Source organism: Caretta caretta, chromosome 4 (genome assembly GCF_965140235.1).
Source record: "Caretta caretta isolate rCarCar2 chromosome 4, rCarCar1.hap1, whole genome shotgun sequence".
Lineage (NCBI taxonomy): Eukaryota > Metazoa > Chordata > Testudines > Cheloniidae > Caretta > Caretta caretta.
The window spans coordinates 73,146,477-73,166,530 of record NC_134209.1 but is presented as its reverse complement, the minus strand read 5'-3'; the positions used below and the strand labels follow the sequence as shown (position 1 = coordinate 73,166,530).

The 20,054-nt window shown below is 45.0% G+C and overlaps 1 protein-coding gene and 1 long non-coding RNA gene across 6 annotated transcripts in view; one reads left to right on the top strand and one right to left on the bottom strand.

The window, feature by feature from the left end:
* LOC125635617 (uncharacterized) overlaps positions 1 to 20,054 on the bottom strand; it is a 191,863-nt gene that overhangs the window by 124,005 nt on the left and 47,804 nt on the right. The window lies entirely within an intron of this gene.
* LOC125635616 (myb/SANT-like DNA-binding domain-containing protein 7) lies at positions 176 to 6,034 on the top strand. 2 transcript variants are annotated; one of them, XM_048847511.2, is made up of 3 exons: positions 176 to 260; positions 4,981 to 5,389; positions 5,978 to 6,034. In XM_048847511.2, exons 1-3 carry the CDS (start codon positions 186 to 188, stop codon positions 6,022 to 6,024), a joined length of 531 nt encoding a protein of 176 aa, XP_048703468.2. In that variant the 5' UTR covers positions 176 to 185; the 3' UTR covers positions 6,025 to 6,034. The 2 variants fall into 2 exon arrangements, with proteins under 2 accessions (XP_048703468.2, XP_074983441.1); XM_075127340.1 differs by lacking the exon at positions 176 to 260 and having other exon boundaries at positions 4,698 to 5,389.

The following is a 20,054-nucleotide window of genomic DNA, read 5'->3' as shown; positions in this document are numbered from 1 at the left end:
CTGGCCCAACTAACCACCTTAACCCTTTCAGGCTTTGTTTGGGATGGACACTCCATCACAGGGAGATCAGCATAAACACCAGAGAATGTTTTCCTTTACTGGATATGTTTTAGAGGAAAAAGACATTTCCTTCCACCACAAGGGAAATTGCTTTGTCTCTAAAATGACAGATTGTCTCCCATGGAATGGTGATTTTACTCAAGTCACAGGGAAGTGACAGCAGAAAGAAAAGAGAAAAACAAGAAAACGAACACTGCTGGGTAAGTAACTTTTGGAAAACAGGACATTTTATGGATTCATAGGTTTTTAGGAACAGAAGGGATCACTGTGATCATGTAGTCTAACCTGCTCCATAACCCAGGTCTCAGGGTTCCCTCCTCACTCTGAACTCTGGGGTACAGATGTGGGGACCCACATGAAAGACCCCCTAAGCTTATTTCTACCAGCTTAGGTTAAAAACTTTCCCAAGGCACAAATCTTTTCCTTGTCCTTGGACAGTATGCCACCAAGTGATTTAAACAAAGATTCGGGAAAAAGACCACTTCGTGTCCCTATTTCCCCAAAATATTTCCCTTCACCCCCTTTCCTGGGGCGGCTTGAGAATAATATACCAACCAATTGCTTTTAATATAAGTACAGACCAGACCCTTTATTTTTAGGTCACTAAAATTAATCAGGTTCTTAAAAGGAGAACTTTATAATAAAGAAAAACGTAAAAGAATCACACCTGCAAAATCAGGATGAAAGGTAACTTTACAGGGCAATAAAAGGTTTAAAACAGAGGACTCCCCTCTGGACTCAACTTTACAGTTACAAAAAACAGGAATAAAACTACCTCTTACATAGGGAAAATTCACAAACTAAACAAAAGATAATTAATGCATTTTCTTACCTGAAATAATATATTTAAAATTACAGAAAATGTAAGTAATTGAAAATGTAAGTGTTGGAGAATCTTTTATATACACTAACATAAAGGCCTGCCTGAGTTATGAGATGGGGCTCCCTACCTCACTGGCAGCTACACAGGCATAGCTGCTGCACCTGCTGGCTTCAAGTAGTAACAACTACCCACGTACATCATTTCTGCCTTCAGCAGATTAAGACTGTTTCTGCCATTAAGACTGTTCCAGCACCACTGTACACAGTAGTTACAGCAGCCCAGACTTGCCTCTGGCCACAGGGGATGGAGTCAGCCTGCCTCTCAGGCACCTGGAGGTGGGAGGCTCCAAGAATATGGGTGAGGGAAAGGAGGAAGAAGGTGCTGCCTTTCAGCCAGGAACCCTTAAGTGGGTTCTGCCCCCAACAATCACATTTCCTGTCTGACTAGAGTGGAGTGTCAGCTAAGGAGGAGAACTGAAGCCTTTTGAAACACCATGTGGAGAAGTGGAAATATTTTTTTATAAATGTATCCCTCAGTGTACATGTGTGATGTTACTCTGCCTGAGCACAGAGTTAGATCAAAAAGCATTATTAAAGAAGCCAGGGAGGGAAAGAAGAACAAATATTGAAAGTTAGCAGCCTAAATACTTTTGTGGATCTGGGCCAAAGCCCATCTGCTATTCCCTTTTTCAGTAGCCTTAAGTGTTCTCTGGATTGTTCAGACTGGCATGAAGCCAAAATACACATCTCTTTAGGGCTTACAGGGAAACAGTATGCAGGACTTGACTCTTCAGAAATGTTAGTGAGTTTCAGAGTTATATACTAGGCCATGTTCTGCTCCCGCTTACTGTAGAAGTGAAAAAAATACAATCTTTTAGGGCTAGATTCTGAGATGCTTACTCCCATCAATGAGTACAATACTCCAGAAGAAGCTGCATTGAAATCAATGGTACTACATGCAGATTAAGGTGCCTTTCAACAGGATTGTTTCCCTCTTTTCAGTGCAAGATCTAGTCTTTACATTTTAAGCTTTTCTGCCTGCATCCAAAGGGACTTAGGAACACAATGCAATCTACAAAGCTTGAGTTAGTCACCTTGGCTCCCTATATAATGAATGGGGAAGAGATTGGTGGATTGTATTCTAAGGCACTGAAACCTGCATGCTATGTGAGGAGTTGCCTAAACTAGCCAACAGGAGATGCTGGCAAGAGAAATATGTCCTAAGATCTGCCCCTCTCACAGAGGTCAGTGCATATGTCTAGGCTCTAGGGAGGCACATATTTCTGATTTGTCTCTACAGCTGGAAATCACTCTCCTGGAATCAGTCAGGCAGCTAAGTCATTATTTGTGAGAATGAGCTAGGCTCATGTCTCATTTCACAGTGTCATGGTTGCAGTGCCAGCATTAGAAAACTTTTATCCCAGTGATCACCTGGGATGTGGAAGATGCAGTTTTAATTCCCCAGCATGCAGAGGGGAAGAGAGGACTTAAATAGGGATTTCTCTCAAGAGAGTGCTCTACTACTGAGCTATGGGATATTCTGATGTGGAACTGCCTCAGTCCCTCCTCTTGAAGCTGTTCCACAGTGTATAAATATTAGAGAGCATGATTGGAGTAGGAAGACTGGACCCTGGGTGCCCACCTCCCAGCTGGATGCCATAACCACTGGACTAGAGAGTCACATTCTCCCACTCTGGGGCCCAGTAACCCTTTAAAATTTATCCAATGTGGAACAACTTCAGTAGGTGGAGCTCTCTCAATCAGACATCAGAATATCTCATAGCTTAGTGGTTAGAGCACTTCTAAGAGGTGGGAGACCCCTATTCAAGTCCTCTCTCCCCCTCTACCTCAGGAGGGGAATTAAACTTTGGTCTCTCACATCCCAGGTGAGTGCTCTAAACACCAGTCCAAGAGTTATAAGGGCCCCCCACACACACACTTTTGAGTGGGGTCTGATCTAACAGACATGCTCAGAGACTGCCTTCCAGATCAGGCCCCATACATGCTATAGGCAGGCAAAAAAATAAATAAATCCATCTTGCCTGGCTTTGTGGATTCCTCTCAACTTTAGGTGGGAGATGAGTAGCTGGACACCTGGAATAAGGCAATAGTGCACATGCCCAGAGGCAAAAGCATAGGCCTCTTATGGAGCTTTTATTGCAAAAAAAAAAACAAAAACCATATGTGCCAAGTGAATTTAGGCACCTGCAGGGTTAGGTGGCACCTGAGCAGGAGTTTTGTGATTGCTGTGGTGCCTAAAAATGGAACTTAGGTGTCTGACCCCCATAATTAAATGCCTAAAAAACCTCTATGGATCTGGGCTTTGAGACAGGAACATTTTATTTCTTTGTCACCTGTGAAGTTCCTCATACAGTTTTTGGTACCATAAAAAAAAAAAAAAGTCCCTTAGAACAAAAGTGTTGTCTTTATGGCACAACAAGAAGTAACAAGGTGCTAAATAAGGCATATTTGTGTAAATTCTTTGGCTTCACTAGGATTGTGCTGGAGCACAAAATAGAGAGCAGATTGTCAGGGTTTTTTCTAACTATTAAAGGATTTAAAAGTTCCTTATGTTCTTAAAGTAGAACTACCAAAGATAGATCACACATAAAAAAAACAAGGACATAACACAGACAGTGGTTACCATTAAAGTCTTGGTCATTCCTGCCCAGTTGCCGCATTAAGTGTTCTTTAATACAGATAATATAGTTAACCTGTTTGCTGCACTATCATATAAAAATAATGACAGTACTTGACATACCAGTTAACACCACAGGAAAGCAGAGCAAAATTCAAATCATGCATTCACTTAATTAAATTTTCTGGTAATCTATCTAGCAGAGTGACTGAACAACCCACAGATCATACAACCTGTCCTGGTTTGCATGCAAACATGCTACAAATCCATACAGTACAGGGGATCAGATCCTTCCAGGCAGACCCTTAAATGAAAGGAGAAATTTGTGCATGTTGCAGGTGACCAACAGCTCTGTAACACTGTACACCCTCCTTCTCTGGGACCCCATACTTTATGAAATGGTACTGCTATGAGAAAGAGCAATGAACCAATGCTATTTCAAGTGGAGCATTTAACTACAGCAGGTGATTAAAGTCAAGCCTGACCTCACTTGCACTGGTGCAAATCCCTTGGGTTTCAGTGGAAGGTGTAATGCAGAAGGCCTTTTCCCCAGCTTAACAAGTATTCACTGCTATAGTTGGTCTCCTTTAAGTAGGTTTACTTGTCCCCATACATGAGCACATAACAAACAAAATACGGTTCCTCAGCTCACCATTTGTCCTAAGATTCCACAGCCTCCCCTTGCAGTGGTCCCAGGTAATCCTGCTTCTTGCAGCTTCCCAGTCCTAGCCAGCTCTACTCCCCTTTTGGGACACCAACCTCAGGTTTACCTCACTGAATAGCTGCTCCCTTGTTCTAGGGACCCACTATTAGCTATGTGATTCCACAGCCAGTCCCAATTATGCCTCTTCTTCCTTTTCTTTGACCTTCAAAGCCTTCATAGCCCCAGGTGTTGCCCTGCCCCTTTTAATTAGGTCCTGGTCTACACTAGGCCCTGGTCTACACTAGGACTTTAGGTCGAATTTAGCAGCATTAAATCGATGTAAACCTGCACCGGTCCACACAATGAAGCCCTTTATTTCGACTTAAAGGGCTCTTAAAATCGATTTCCTTACTCCACCCCGACAAGTGGATTAGCACTTAAATTGACGTTGCCGGCTCGAATTTGGGGTCCTGTGGACACAATTCAATGGTATTGGCCTCCGGGAGCTATCCCAGAGTGCTCCATTATGACCGCTCTGGACAGCACTCTCAACTCAGATGCACTGGCCAGGTAGACAGGAAAAGAACCGCGAACTTTTGAATCTCATTTCCTGTTTGGCCAGCGTGGCAAGCTGCAGGTGACCATGCAGAGCTCATCAGCACAGGTGACCATGATGGAGTCCCAGAATCGCAAAAGAGCTCCAGCATGGACCGAACGGGAGGTAAGGAATCTGATCGCTGTTTGGGGAGAGGAATCCGTGCTATCAGAACTCCGTTCCAGTTTTCAAAATGCCAAAACCTTTGTCAAAATCTCCCAGGGCATGAAGGACAGAGGCCATAACAGGGACCCGAAGCAGTGCCGCGTGAAACTGAAGGAGCTGAGGCAAGCCTACCAGAAAACCAGAGAGGCGAACAGCCACTCCGGGTCAGAGCCCCAAACATGCCGCTTCTATGATGAGCTGCATGCCATTTTAGGGGGTTCAGCCACCACTACCCCAGCCGTGTTGTTTGACTCCTTCAATGGAGATGGAGGCAACACAGAAGCAGGTTTTGGGGATGAAGAAGATGATGATGAGGAGGAGGTTGTAGATAGCTCACAGCAAGCAAGCGGAGAAACCGGTTTTCCCGACAGCCAGGAACTGTTTCTCACCCTGGACCTGGAGCCAGTACCCCCCGAACCCACCCAAGGCTGCCTCCTGGACCCAGCAGGCGGAGAAGGGACCTCTGGTGAGTGTACCTTTTAAAATACTATACATGGTTTAAAAGCAAGCATGTGAAAGGATTACTTTGCCCTGGCATTTGCGGTTCTCCTAGATGTAGTCCTAAAGCCTTTGCAAAAGGTTTCTGGGGAGGGCAGCCTTATTGCGTCTTTCATGGTAGGACATTTTACCACTCCAGGCCAGTAACACGTACTCGGGAATCATTGTAGAACAAAGCATTGCAGTGTATGTTTGCTGGCATTCAAACAACATCCGTTCTTTATCTCTCTGTGTTATCCTCAGGAGAGTGAGATATAATTCATGGTTACCTGGTTGAAATAGAGTGCTTTTCTTCAGGGGACACTCAGAGGAGCCCATTCCTGCTGGGCTGTTTGCCTGTGGCTAAACAGAAATGTTCCCCGCTGTTAGCCACAGGGAGGGGGGAAGGTTGAGGGGGTAGTCACGCGGTGGGAGGAGGCAAAATGCGACCTTGTAACGAAAGCACATGTGCTATATATATAATGTTAACAGCAAGGTTTACCCTGAAAGAGTGTAGCCACTGTTTTATAAAATGTGTCTTTTTAAATACCGCTGTCCCTTTTTTTTTCTCCACCAGCTGCATGTGTTTCAATGATCACAGGATCTTCTCCTTCCAGAGGCTAGTGAAGCTTAGAAAGAAAAAAAAATGCACTCGCGATGAAATGTTCTCCGAGCTCATGTTGTCCTCCCACACTGACAGAGCACAGACGAATGCGTGGAGGCAAATAATGTCAGAGTGCAGGAAAGCACAAAATGACCGGGAGGAGAGGTGGCGGGCTGAAGAGAGTAAGTGGCGGGCTGAAGACAGGGCTGAAGCTCAAATGTGGCGGCAGTGTGCTGAGAGGAGGCAGGATTCAATGCTGAGGCTGCTGCAGTACCAAACCAGTATGCTCCAGTGTATGGTTGAGCTGCAGCAAAGGCAGCTGGAGCACAGACTGCCACTGCAGCCCCTCTGTAACCAACCGCCCTCCTCCCCAAGTTCCATAGCCTCCACACCCAGACGCCCAAGAACGCGGTGGGGGGGCCTCCAGCCAACCAGCCACTCCACCACAGAGGATTGCCCCAAAAAAAGAAGGCTGGCATTCAATAAATTTTAAAGTTGTAAACTTTTAAAGTGCTGTGCTTAAAGTGCTGTGTGGCATTTTCCTTCCCTCCTCCACCACCCCTCCTGGGCTATCTTGGTAGTCATCCCCCTATTTGTGTGATGAATGAATAAAGAATGCATGAATGTGAAGCAACAATGACTTTATTGCCTCTGCAAGCGATGATTGAAGGGAGGAGGGGCGGGTGGTTAGCTTACAGGGAAGTAGAGTGAACCAAGGGGCGGGGGGTTTCATCAAGGAGAAACAAACAGAACTTTCACACCGTAGCCTGGCCAGTCATGAAACTGGTTTTCAAAGCTTCTCTGATGCATACCGCGCCCTCCTGTGCTCTTCTAACCGCCCTGGTGTCTGGCTGCGTGTAACCAGCAGCCAGGCAATTTGCCTCAACCTCCCACCCCGCCATAAACGTCTCCCCCTTACTCTCACAGATATTGTGGAGCACACAGCAAGCAGTAATTACAGTGGGAATATTGGTTTCGTTGAGGTCTAAGCGAGTCAGTAAACTGCACCAGCGCGCCTTTAAACGTCCAAATGCACATTCTACCACCATTCTGCACTTGCTCAGCCTGTAGTTGAACAGCTCCTGACTACTGTCCAGGCTGCCTGTGTACGGCTTCATGAGCCATGGCATTAAGGGGTAGGCTGGGTCCCCAAGGATACATATAGGCATTTCAACATCCCCAACAGTTATTTTCTGGTCTGGGAATAAAGTCCCTTCCTGCAGCTTTTGAAACAGACAAGAGTTCCTGAAGATGCGAGCATCATGTACCTTTCCCGGCCATCCCACGTTGATGTTGGTGAAATGTCCCTTGTGATCCACCAGAGCTTGCAGCACTATCGAAAAGTACCCCTTGCGGTTTATGTACTCGGCGGCTTGGTGCTCCGGTGCCAAGATAGGGATATGGGTTCCGTCTATAGCCCCACCACAGTTAGGGAATCCCATTGCAGCAAAGCCATCCACTATGACCTGCACATTTCCCAGGGTCACTACCCTTGATATCAGCAGATCTTTGATTGCGTGGGCTACTTGCATCACAGCAGCCCCCACAGTAGATTTGCCCACTCCAAATTGATTCCCAACTGACCGGTAGCTGTCTGGCGTTGCAAGCTTCCACAGGGCTATCGCCACTCGCTTCTCAACTGTGAGGGCTGCTCTCATCTTGGTATTCATGCGCCTCAGGGCAGGGGAAAGCAAGTCACAAAGTTCCATGAAAGTGCCCTTACGCATGCGAAAATTTCGCAGCCACTGGGAATCGTCCCAGACCTGCAACACTATGCGGTCCCACCAGTCTGTGCTTGTTTCCCGAGCCCAGAATCGGCGTTCCACAGCATGAACCTGCCCCATTAGCACCATGATGCATGCATTGGCAGGACCCATGCTTTCAGAGAAATCTATGTCCATGTCCTGATCACTCACGTGACTGCGCTGATGTCGCCTCCTTGCCCGGTATCGCTTTGCCAGGTTCCGGTGCTGCATATACTGCTGGATAATGCGTGTGGTGTTTAATGTGCTCCTAATTGCCAAAGTGAGCTGAGCGGCCTCCATGCTTGCCTTGGTATGGCGTCCGCACAGAAAAAAGGCGCGGAACGATTGTCTGCCGTTGCTCTGACGGAGGGAGGGGCGACTGACGACACGGCTTACAGGGTTGGCTTCAGGGAGCTAAAATCAACAAAGGGGGTGGCTTTACATCAAGGAGTATTTCAGGCAGGACTTCACAGAGGGTTCCAATAAGAAATGGTGCACCTAAGTTATCATTCTTATTGGAACAAGGAGGTTAGCCTGGCCTCTGATTGATACATGGCTAGATTTACCTCGCTGCACCTTCTCTGTGAGTGACTGCAGTGTGACCTAGAGGAATGAGAGAGGAGGCAAATGAGTACAAAACAAATCTGGTCTACTTCTTGTTTTGATCCACTCCATCTATCTTTTACATCTTTGGCTGGCAGCAGATGGTGCAGAAGGACTGCATGCCATCCACATCTCACGGCTGCTCGGCAGAAGATGGTACAGTACGACTGCTAGCCATCCTCATCTCTTGCCTGCCCGGCAGAAGATGGTACAGTACGACTGCTAGCAATCCGTATCGCCTGCCTGTTCACCATAAGACGGTTCAATAGGACTGACTGCAGGACTAAAGAGAATGACCTGGTCAAGTCATTCCAAATTTAGTCCCTGCACCCATGTCTGCCCAGTCGCTCCCAGCCGACGTGGCCAGGAGCACCTCGGACACGACGAGGACGGCTACCAGTCGTACTGCACCGTCTGCTGCCAGAAGGCAATGGGTTGCTGCTACTCTGTAGCAATGCCATACCGCGTCTGCCAGCACCCAGGAGACATACGGTGATGGTTACCTGAGCGGGCTCCATGCTTGCCGTGGTATGGCATCTGCACAGGTAACTCAGGAAAAAAGGCACAAAACGATTGTCTGCCCTTGCTTTCATGGAGGGAGGGAGGGAAGGGGGGCCTGACGATATGTATCCAGAACCACCCGCGACAATGTTTTAGCCCCATCAGGCATTGGGATCTCAATTCAGAATTCCAATGGGCAGCGGAGACTGCGGGAACTGTGGGATAGCTACCCACAGTGCAACGCTCCGGAAGTCGACTCTAGCCTCGGTACCGTGGAAGCACTCCGCCGAGTTAATGCACTTAGAGCATTTTCTGTGGGGACACACACACTCGAATATATAAAACCGATTTCTAAAAAACCGACTTCTATAAATTCGACCTTATTCCGTAGTGTAGACATAGCTCAATTGGGCCCTTCTGTTCTGACACAGGGGAGCTTGGCCTGGTCTGCTCACCGGAACTAGCTACCTTGTGACAGACCCATATAATTGAGAGCAGAATTGACCCCAATGTGAATAATACACATACTGTAAATAACTTCACAGGGTCTCAGTCTCTAGCTCTCTATATCAGGGATTCTCAAACAAGGTTATTACATTGGGGGTTGCAAGCTGTCAGCCTCCACCCCAAAACCTGCTTTTCATCCATCATTTATAATGGTGTTAAATATATTACAAAGTGTTTTTAATTTATAATGGGGATCGCACTCAGAGGTTTGCTGCGTGAAAGGGGTCACCAGTACAAAAGTTTGAGAACCACTGCTCTATATGTACTGCCAGAGCACCTTCCTCTTCTATGCCTGACACTCGTAAGATGGTCATGGTAGCTTTTCAAGAACAGCAGTAGGAAACTGACTCTCTGAGCAAACATTGATCTCTGATCATTGGACCTAGTCTCCCTTTTGAGACAATGATGCAGAAATAAATGGCTGTGCTTCTCAGGAAGTTATGTAAGCTTGCTTTCTCCCACAATTACCTTAGGCTTCACAAATTCTCTTCCAAATTTCTGAAAAGTCACTGCTTCAGGGAGCTGGGCTGGGAATTGTGGTATGGTACCCAAGGGGCATTGCAACTGCACTGCTTGAGCTGTATGTTTGTGTGGAGTTAGGGCAGAATTGCACACAAAACAGGATGACTAGTTTGAATGCATTGTACTGTTATTTGCATTGGTTCAATCATCCCAACTCAATGAGCAATAAGTCTGTTCTCTACTGTAGACACTCCTAGAAAAGACTGTAGACAAATACTAACCTGGTATTAAAGAGTGGTTAAACATGTTTAAAAGGGAAGTGTTTAGGGCACAGAATATGCCATTTGGCCCACAGGTGCACGCAAAAGGTTAAACTAAAGAGATGATGAAAAAGGACATGTTGGAAACAAAATACTTTGGACAGTTTATTCCTTTCCTGTTCCCATTCCTTCTGTTTATTCCTTGCCAGAGGTGACACAGTGATTAGCTAGTGTTAATCATTGCTGACGCTGTCCAGGCTATCCTATAAGGAAACGCTTTTCTTAGAGAGTAGTGAGAAGACAGAAATAAGAAGGGAGAGCTGAATAATAATAATTACAAAAAGAATTAAAGTGAATATCACTGATATTACTAATATCTGTTCTAGACTGATAGAATTTTATTTACTATAAATAATATAATTTGAAGGTTATATAGGAACAGAACAAATAATTTTCACAAGTACATTGCAAATAAGAAAACCATGAGGATTTGTGGTATTATTTTAACAGTATACATGGCATCACACATTAAGGAGCTTTGCACAAGGCAAATCCTCACAGAAATCATCTGAAAACACTTCAGACCAAACAAACCTGAAAGTTTTCACATATATACAAGATAAGATTTACATATTTAAGAGATCTGTACTCCCATTTAATACTCTGCCAATGCTTTCATATACTGGCAGATATCATATCTGAGTGTAAAAAATACATGACTCATTGAACAATCTTGATGTATGTGTTCTCACACTGATGTATGAGAAATTTTATGCATGTAATTCCATTACTGTTACTGGGAGTTACCTCTGTACATTTTCTGCTTCAATAGGAAAAAAAGGTACACGAATATTTTTATTTGAGTACTTCTTATTTCTGACAAAATGAAAAATATCTTGAGGCCTCATAACAATATAAAAATGACCCTACTGTATCAGACCAATGGTCCAGGACAGTATCCGGTTTTCCAGCAGTGGCCAGTGCCAGGTGCTTCAGAGGGAATGAACAAAACAGGGCAATTATCAAGTCATCCATCCCGCCATTCACTCCCAGCTTCTGGCCGTTAGAGGCTTAGGATACCTGGAGCACGGGGTTGCATCTTGACTAACAGCCATTGATGGACCATAAACTTATCTAATTCTTTTTTGAACTTTTTATATTTTTGGCCTTCACAGCACCGCATGGCAATGAGTTCCACAGGCTGAGGGTGTTGTGTGAAGTAGTGCTTCCTTTTGTTTATTTTAAACCTGCTGCCTATTGATTTCATTAGGTGACCCCGGTTCTTATGTTAGGAGGAGGAGTAAATAACACTTCCTTATTCACTTTCTCCACACCAGTATGATTTTATAGACGACTATCATATCCCCCGTTAGCAGTCTCTTTTCCAAGCTGACCAGTTCCAATATTTTTAATCTCTCACATGGAAGCTGTTCCACACCCCTAATCATTTTTGTTGCCCTTCTCTGTACCTTTTCCAATTCTAATATATCTTTTTTGAGATGGGGTAAACAAAACTGCATGCAGTTTCAAGCTGGGGGTGTAACATGGATTTAGACAGTGGCATTATGATATTTTCTATCTTACTATTATTTATCCCTCTCTTCCAAAACATGTAAACCCCATTGTGAGACTGGGAAGAGAAGGAGCCAATGCATTGGTGCATAGGGGAGCCTAGATACCTCTTTCACACTAAGAAGTGACTCTCTCTGCCGGCGATGCCTTTCCAATGCAGAGGGAAGCACTGGGGCAGGCCAAAGGGGAAAGAATTTAGAGAGGCCTGAATGACTCAGCTCCAGGATCAAAGGGTTTACTCACATCTTTAACACCACCCTCATTCAGATACAATGAGCTGTGCTCTCACACTGCTGAGAAATGAGCCTGAACTCTTTATCATTCTTCTTCTTCTTTTGAAATCCATTTGGAAAAAAGTACACAACATCCTTGCATTTCAACAGTAACATAGAATTTGGCCAGAAAAAATATTGAAGAATTGATACCCAGTAAAAGAAACTCAGACTGAAAAAATATTTTTCAGCATGCCTGAGTAACCCTGGCCATGTCTCCTTTTATTGCATAACACATTTGCACTTTGACACCATCTATCAAGTAATGGATACAAAAGGGACACTTAAAATTCTACTTAAAACAACAGAAGTAGGCATGGCGTGGATTGTGTTTTTCCTAAATGGAATGTGCAAATATTTATCAATCTGGAGAGGAGGAATAAATTCAATTTTTAATATAAATGCTAAAAACATAATTGATTTATCAGAAGAAACTAATTCCAAATCATCAGGTAATCCCAATGCAAGAATGTTATACTGCCTGAAGTTGTTTCACAATAACTCTTCTTCAGGAGTATAAAGAAGCATTGAGACAGATCCACAGCTGCAGTAAGGGTAAGGATAATTAATCTATACTGATACTATTTCTTTTCCCCTTTCATTTTAGTAATAGCGTAGACATGCACATTTCAAATTTTAAGAGCTAGTTACAATGATGTTAATTATGTAATGTTATCCTCACATAAGTACACAAATACAAGCCTCATTCAGTGCATTAACTAGCTGGGTTTTTTCCCCTCTAAGTATTTCTAAAATACTCTTGGTTCTCACCTAGCACTTAGTTACTTTCTAAGAGGAGTTTGTGAACTGTGTTTGACTGGTGAATACATGCAAATGAAAAAGCTGATTTATTCTGACTGAATAACATGCCACATTAAATTATGAAAGTGAGATGGTGTAGAGAAAGGTTTATTCAAGTCAACCTGTGTGCTCATAGTTGGAATTTGTAGGGAACTGCTGGGGGGGAAGGGAGGGGAGAATGAGAAAAGAATTTCACTTCAAGGTTTATGCTCAGAAAATAAACAGCCTGAAGCTGATCTGGCCACAGTTTGAAGGCATTCCGTCTTCTGTGACATAAGCTATCCTGTGAAGTCAGGACACTATGCTAAATCTTTGAATTTTTAGTGCCACTTTCCCATAAGGTTAAGACAGTTGTCTGTTTGTTTGTCCTATAAATCCTTAAAAATCTTGTACGTGTTTAATGGATGATTTTTTTAAAAAAGTTATTGTTTGTATTATTTTAAAAAGTTATTTTTCAAATTTTATTTTTTTCAAAATAAATGCAGTTAATAGATCAACCAAATGAATTTTCCTTCCTATCATTTTAAATTGTTTTAAAATAAAGATTAATCTGAAAGATAAAATAGGTAACAAACTTATACTTTGTCCCAAAAATTAATTCAGTTTCACAACCTTACTTTATAATTAGTCTTTGGTGGAGACTGAAAACTAAGGTATATTTTACACAGATTGCTTTCATCTTTGTATGTATTATGATAGTGGGGCGTTTATAATTTACAATACAGTATGTTTGAACTGTATTTTCAGAATTTTTATATTTTCATAATAGGTCTGAGGAGTGAAACTTGGATGACAAGTTTGAAATTGAGTGATATGCATGTTTTATGCATAGATTGTATTACAGCAAAGATAAATCCTCAGTACCTGAAAATTGGTTTTCTGCCACAATCTGAGGCTTTGGGAAAAAGCTTTTCTGTCAGCAGGTGTTACAAGGAATCATTGAATTAGTGGTGGAATACACCTACTAGATCATTCATTTCATTTCCATTTTCTAGAGGTTTATACAGTCTAGTTTTAAAATTCCCAGTCAGAGGGGTTTTACTTTGGACACTATTCTACTTAATTTTTTTGATAGTCAACCTAAATTTTCTTTAATTTAGCTCCCTAAACAATTTCTGTCCAGTTTTGGTGTTTACACTGTTTTAGTATTTATACATGCTACTTTGCGAGATATCCCCATTTTCATTGCCTTCTCTTTAAAGAATTATGCCTCTTATCTACTGCTACCTTCTGCAGCAGTCTCTCAGTTTCAATCTGTCAGAGTTGCTCAGGATTTGTGTGTGTGGGGGGGGTTTCTTTTTGAGCTTTTCTGTTGAAGTTAACATTGAAATTTGTATCCTCATGTTCCCTTTTGATATTCTGAGGGCATTTCTTTTCATTTGACAGGGTAACAAATCCGAGCAAACTTTTTCATACATTTTCTTCAAATCTGGAGTGAGGCCTGACATCATCAATGTGTCATCTGCTCCAGAAGTCTATAAGTAGCCTATAAATAGCTACTTATAAATAAATTTGACAGCAGAGGGATATTCAAATCAAACAAAAACATAACAAGACTCAATGGCTGGAAATTGGGCCTAGACAAATTCAGACAAGAAATACGGGGCAATGGTTTACAGTGAGGGGTTTTATCCACTAGAACAATTTACCAAGGTTTGTGGTGGATTCTCCATCACTGGAGATTTTTTAATCAAGATGAGATGTTTTAAGATACTCTAATTCTAACAGGAATTAATTCAGGGAAGTCCTATGGCCTGTATTATGCAGGAGATCAGATTAGATTCACATGATTGTCCTTTCAGTCTTTACAATCTATGCCCTGGTCTACACTAGGACTTTAGGTCGAATTTAGCAGCGTTAAATCGATTTAAACCTGCACCCGTCCACACAATGAAGCCCTTTATTTCGACTTAAAGGGCTCTTAAAATCGATTTCCTTACTCCACCCCTGACAAGTGGATTAGCGCTTAAATCGACGTTGCCGGCTCGAATTTGGGGTCCTGTGGACACAATTCAATGGTATTGGCCTCCGGGAGCTATCCCAGAGTGCTCCATTATGACCGCTCTGGACAGCACTCTCAACTCAGATGCACTGGCCAGGTAGACAGGAAAAGAACCGCGAACTTTTGAATCTCATTTCCTGTTTGGCCAGCGTGGCAAGCTGCAGGTGACCATGCAGAGCTCATCAGCAGAGGTGACCATGATGGAGTCCCAGAATCGCAAAAGAGCTCCAGCATGGACCGAACGGGAGGTACGGGATCTGATCGCTGTTTGGGGAGAGGAATCCGTGCTATCAGAACTCCGTTCCAGTTTTCGAAATGCCAAAGCCTTTGTGAAAATCTCCCAGGGCATGAAGGACAGAGGCCATAACAGGGACCCGAAGCAGTGCCGCGTGAAACTGAAGGAGCTGAGGCAAGCCTACCAGAAAACCAGAGAGGCGAACAGCCGCTCTGGGTCAGAGCCCCAAACATGCCGCTTCTATGATGAGCTGCATGCCATTTTAGGGGGTTCAGCCACCACTACCCCAGCCGTGTTGTTTGACTCCTTCAATGGAGATGGAGGCAATACGGAAGTAGGTTTTGGGGACGAAGAAGATGATGATGAGGAGGTTGTAGATAGCTCACAGCAAGCAAGCGGAGAAACCGGTTTTCCTGACAGCCAGGAACTGTTTCTCACCCTAGACCTGGAGCCAGTACCCCCCGAACCCACCCAAGGCTGCCTCCTGGACTCAGCAGGCGGAGAAGGGACCTCTGGTGAGTGTACCTTTTAAAATGCTATAAATGGTTTAAAAGCAAGCATGTGAAAGGACTACTTTGCCCTGGCATTTGCGGTTCTGCCTTTGCAAAAGGTTTCTGGGGAGGGCAGCCTTATTTCGTCCTTCATGGTAGGACACTTTACCACTCCAGGCCAGCAACACGTACTGGGGAATCACTGTAGAACAAAGCATTGCAGTGTATGTTTGCTGGCATTCAACCAAAATCCGTTCACGCGGTGGGAGGAGGCAAAATGCGACCTTGTAACGAAAGCACATGTGCTATGTACGTAATGTTAACAGCAAGGTTTACCCTGAAAGAGTGTAGCGACTGTTTTATAAAATGTGTCTTTTTAAATACCGCTGTCCCTTTTTTTTTCTCCACCAGCTGCATGTGTTTCAATGATCACAGGATCTTCTCCTTCCCAGAGGCTAGTGAAGCTTAGAAAGAAAAAAAAACGCACTCGCGATGAAATGTTCTCCGAGCTCATGCTGTCCTCCCACACTGACAGAGCACAGACGAATGCGTGGAGGCAAATAATGTCAGAGTGCAGGAAAGCACAAAATGACCGGGAGGAGAGGTGGAGGGCTGAAGAGAGTAAGTGGCGGGCTGAAGACAGGGCTGAAGCTCAAAGGTGGCGGCAGCGTGATGAGAGGAGGCAGGATTCAATGCTGAGGCTGCTGCAGGACCAAACCAGTATGCTCCAGTGTATGGTTGAGCTGCAGCAAAGGCAGCTGGAGCACAGACTGCCACTGCAGCCCCTCTGTAACCAACCGCCCTCCTCCCCAAGTTCCATAGTCTCCACACCCAGACGCCCAAGAACGCGGTGGGGGGGCCTCCGGCCAACCAGCCACTCCACCACAGAGGATTGCCCAAAAAAAAGAAGGCTGTCATTCAATAAATTTTAAAGTTGTAAACTTTTAAAGTGCTGTGCTTAAAGTGCTGTGTGGCATTTTCCTTCCCTCCTCCACCACCCCTCCCGGGATACCTTGGTAGTCATCCCCCTATTTGTGTGATGAATGAATAACGAATGCATGAATGTGAAGCAACAATGACTTTATTGGCTCTGCAAGCAATGATTAAAGGGAGGAGGGGCGGGTGGTTAGCTTACAGGGAAGTAGAGTGAACCAAGGGGCAGGGGGGGTTCATCAAGGAGAAACAAACAGAACTTTCACACCGTAGCCTGGCCAGTCATGAAACTGTTTTTCAAGGCTTCTCTGATGCGTACCGCGCCCTCCTGTGCTCTTCTAACCGCCCTGGTGTCTGGCTGCGCGTAACCAGCAGCCAGGCGATTTGCCTCAACCTCCCACCCCGCCATAAACGTCTCCCCCTTACTCTCACAGATATTGTGGAGCACACAGCAAGCAGTAATAACAGTGGGAATATTGGTTTCGCTGAGGTCTAAGCGAGTCAGTAAACTGCGCCAGCGCGCCTTTAAACATCCAAATGCACATTCTACCACCATTCTGCACTTGCTCAGCCTGTAGTTGAACAGCTCCTGACCACTGTCCAGGCTGCCTGTGTATGGCTTCATGAGCCATGGCATTAAGGGGTAGGCTGGGTCCCCAAGGATACATATAGGCATTTCAACATCCCCAACAGTTATTTTCTGGTCTGGGAATAAAGTCCCTTCCTGCAGCTTTTGAAACAGACCAGAGTTCCTGAAGATGCGAGCATCATGCACCTTTCCCGGCCATCCCACGTTGATGTTGGTGAAACGTCCCTTGTGATCCACCAGAGCTTGCAGCACTATCGAAAGTACCCCTTGCGGTTTATGTACTCGGCGGCTTGGTGCTCCGGTGCCAAGATAGGGATATGGGTTCCGTCTATAGCCCCACCACAGTTAGGGAATCCCATTGCAGCAAAGCCATCCACTATGACCTGCACATTTCCCAGGGTCACTACCCTTGATATCAGCAGATCTTTGATTGCATGGGCTACTTGCATCACAGCAGCCCCCACAGTAGATTTGCCCACTCCAAATTGATTCCCAACTGACCGGTAGCTGTCTGGCGTTGCAAGCTTCCACAGGGCTATCGCCACTCGCTTCTCAACTGTGAGGGCTGCTCTCATCTTGGTATTCATGCGCTTCAGGGCAGGGGAAAGCAAGTCACAAACTTCCATGAAAGTGCCCTTACGCATGCGAAAGTTTCGTAGCCACTGGGAATCGTCCCAGACCTGCAACACTATGCGGTCCCACCAGTCTGTGCTTGTTTCCCGAGCCCAGAATCGGCGTTCCACAGCATGAACCTGCCCCATTAGCACCATGATGCATGCATTGTCAGGGCCCATGCTTTCAGAGAAATCTGTGTCCATGTCCTGATCACTCACGGGACCGCGCTGACGTCGCCTCCTCGCCCGGTATCGTGTTGCCATGTTCTGGTGCTGCATATACTGCTGGATAATGCGTGTGGTGGTTAATGTGCTCCTAATTGCCAAAGTGAGCTGAGCGGGCTCCATGCTTGCTGTGGTATGGCGTCCGCACAGAAAAAAGGCGCGGAACGATTGTCTGCCGTTGCTCTGACGGAGGGAGGGGCGACTGACGACACGGCTTACAGGGTTGGCTTCAGGGAGCTAAAATCAACAAAGGGGGTGCCTGTACATCAAGGAGTATTTCAGGCAGGACTGCACGGAGGGTTCCAATAAGAAATGGTGCACCTACGTTATCGTTGTTATTGGAACAAGGAGGTTAGCCTGGCCTCTGATTGATACATGGCTAGTCACTTCTCTGTGAGTGACTGCAGCGTGACCTAGAGGAATGAGTCCCCTAGACAGGGGAGGAGGCAAATGAGTACAAAACAAATCTGGTCTATTTCTTGTTTTGACCCACTCCATCTATCTTTTACATCTTTGGCTGGCAGCAGACGGTGCAGAAGGACTGCATGCCATCCACATCTCATGGCTGCTCGGCAGAAGATGGTACAGTACGACTGCTAGCCATCCCCATCTCTTGCCTGCCTGGCAGAAGATGGTGCAATACGACTGCTAGCAATCCTCATCTCTTGCCTGCCTGGCAGAAGATGGTACAGTACGACTGCTAGCAGTCCGTATCGCCTGCCCGCTCACCATAAGACGGTTCAATAGGACTGACTGCAGGACTAAAGAGAACGACCTGGTCAAGTCACTCCAAATTTAGTCCCTGCGCCCATGTCTGCCCAGGCGCTCCCAGCCGACGTGGCCAGGAGCACCTCGGACATGATGAGGACGACTACCAGTCGTATTGCACCGTCTGCTGCCAGAAGGCAAGGGGTTGCTGCTACTGTGCAGCAAAGCCATACCGCGTCTGCCAGCACCCAGGAGACATAGGGTGACGGTTACCTGAGCGGGCTCCATGCTTGCTGTGGTATGGCGTCTGCACAGGTAACTCAGGAAAAAAGGCGCGAAATGATTGTCTGCCCTTGCTTTCACGGGGGGAGGGAGGGAACGGGGGGCTGACGATATGTACCCAGAACCACCCGCGACAATGTTTTAGCCCCATCAGGCATTGGGATCTCAACCCAGAATTCCAATGGGCAGCGGAGACTGCGGGAACTGTGGGATAGCTACCCACAGTGCAACGCTCCGGAAGTCGACGCTTGCCTCGGTACTGTGGAAGCGCTCCGCCGAGTTAATGCACTTAATGCACTTAGAGCATTTTCTGTGGGGACACACACACTCGAATTTATAAAACCGATTTCTAAAAAACCGACTTCTATAAATTCGACCTTATTCCGTAGTGTAGACATACCCTATGAGGTACACGAAGAAATTCACTTGGTAATAAACACTTATTGACAAGCCCTGATACAACACACAACTGCCTATTCTTTCTGGAGATATAATGGGAAATATTTTTAGTTAAATATTTACAAGCACTTGCTTTATTCCTTACCCACCCACCTACTGCCTCTATGCCTTTAGAAAAATTTGTTTTTCTCTCTTTGTGCTCCAGTGAAGGTGGCCCCTTCCCTTTCTGTTTTTGCGGAAATTGGGCCACCTTGCTGCAGGTGCTTTGGTTCTGGCCTGCAGTTCATTTTTGCCAATGACCCCTTTCCTAATGGGAGCGTTTTGTTTAGTATTTTTCTGCCTCTCTCGAGGCTGGGACCTCACAGTCTTTTCAGAACCTGAGCTGCTCTCTCAAAGGACAGGAGACATTTGACATGGGTTTAATCTGGCCACTACTGTATTATTAGATGTCTGGGACTACCCTGCAGATAAAAGTGTACCGTTCACCTAACCCCACTGTGACCCTGCACCACATATTATTCATAGAGATATTATTATGATAGGACTGGCATAACTATAATGTATTTTATGCAAGATTGGTCATATAAGGTATTATTGGAAAGGTTATGATTTACTGAATGTGATTATCCTATTTGTATGAATGTATCATTTTTGTATCTGAAGTTTGATCACTTTTGATCACTTTGATCACTTTTGATCACTTTTGTATCTGAAGTTTGATCACTTTTGATCACTTTTGATCACTTTGATCACATTTGATCACTGCAGTAACTCGGCCTTCCAGCTAAGTCATTTTTTTAAAAATAAAAGTCCACCTCTGCTGGGATATCAAAGTCCAAAACAAACACA

Bases quoted from the DNA above. Each gene is read 5' to 3' on its own strand.
- LOC125635616 (XM_075127340.1), top strand. From the start codon at position 4,807: ATGCAGAGCTCATCAGCACAGGTGACCATGATGGAGTCCCAGAATCGC. The intron at 5,390-5,977 runs GTGAGTGTACCT...TTTCTCCACCAG, and splicing joins AGGCGGAGAAGGGACCTCTG to CTGCATGTGTTTCAATGATC.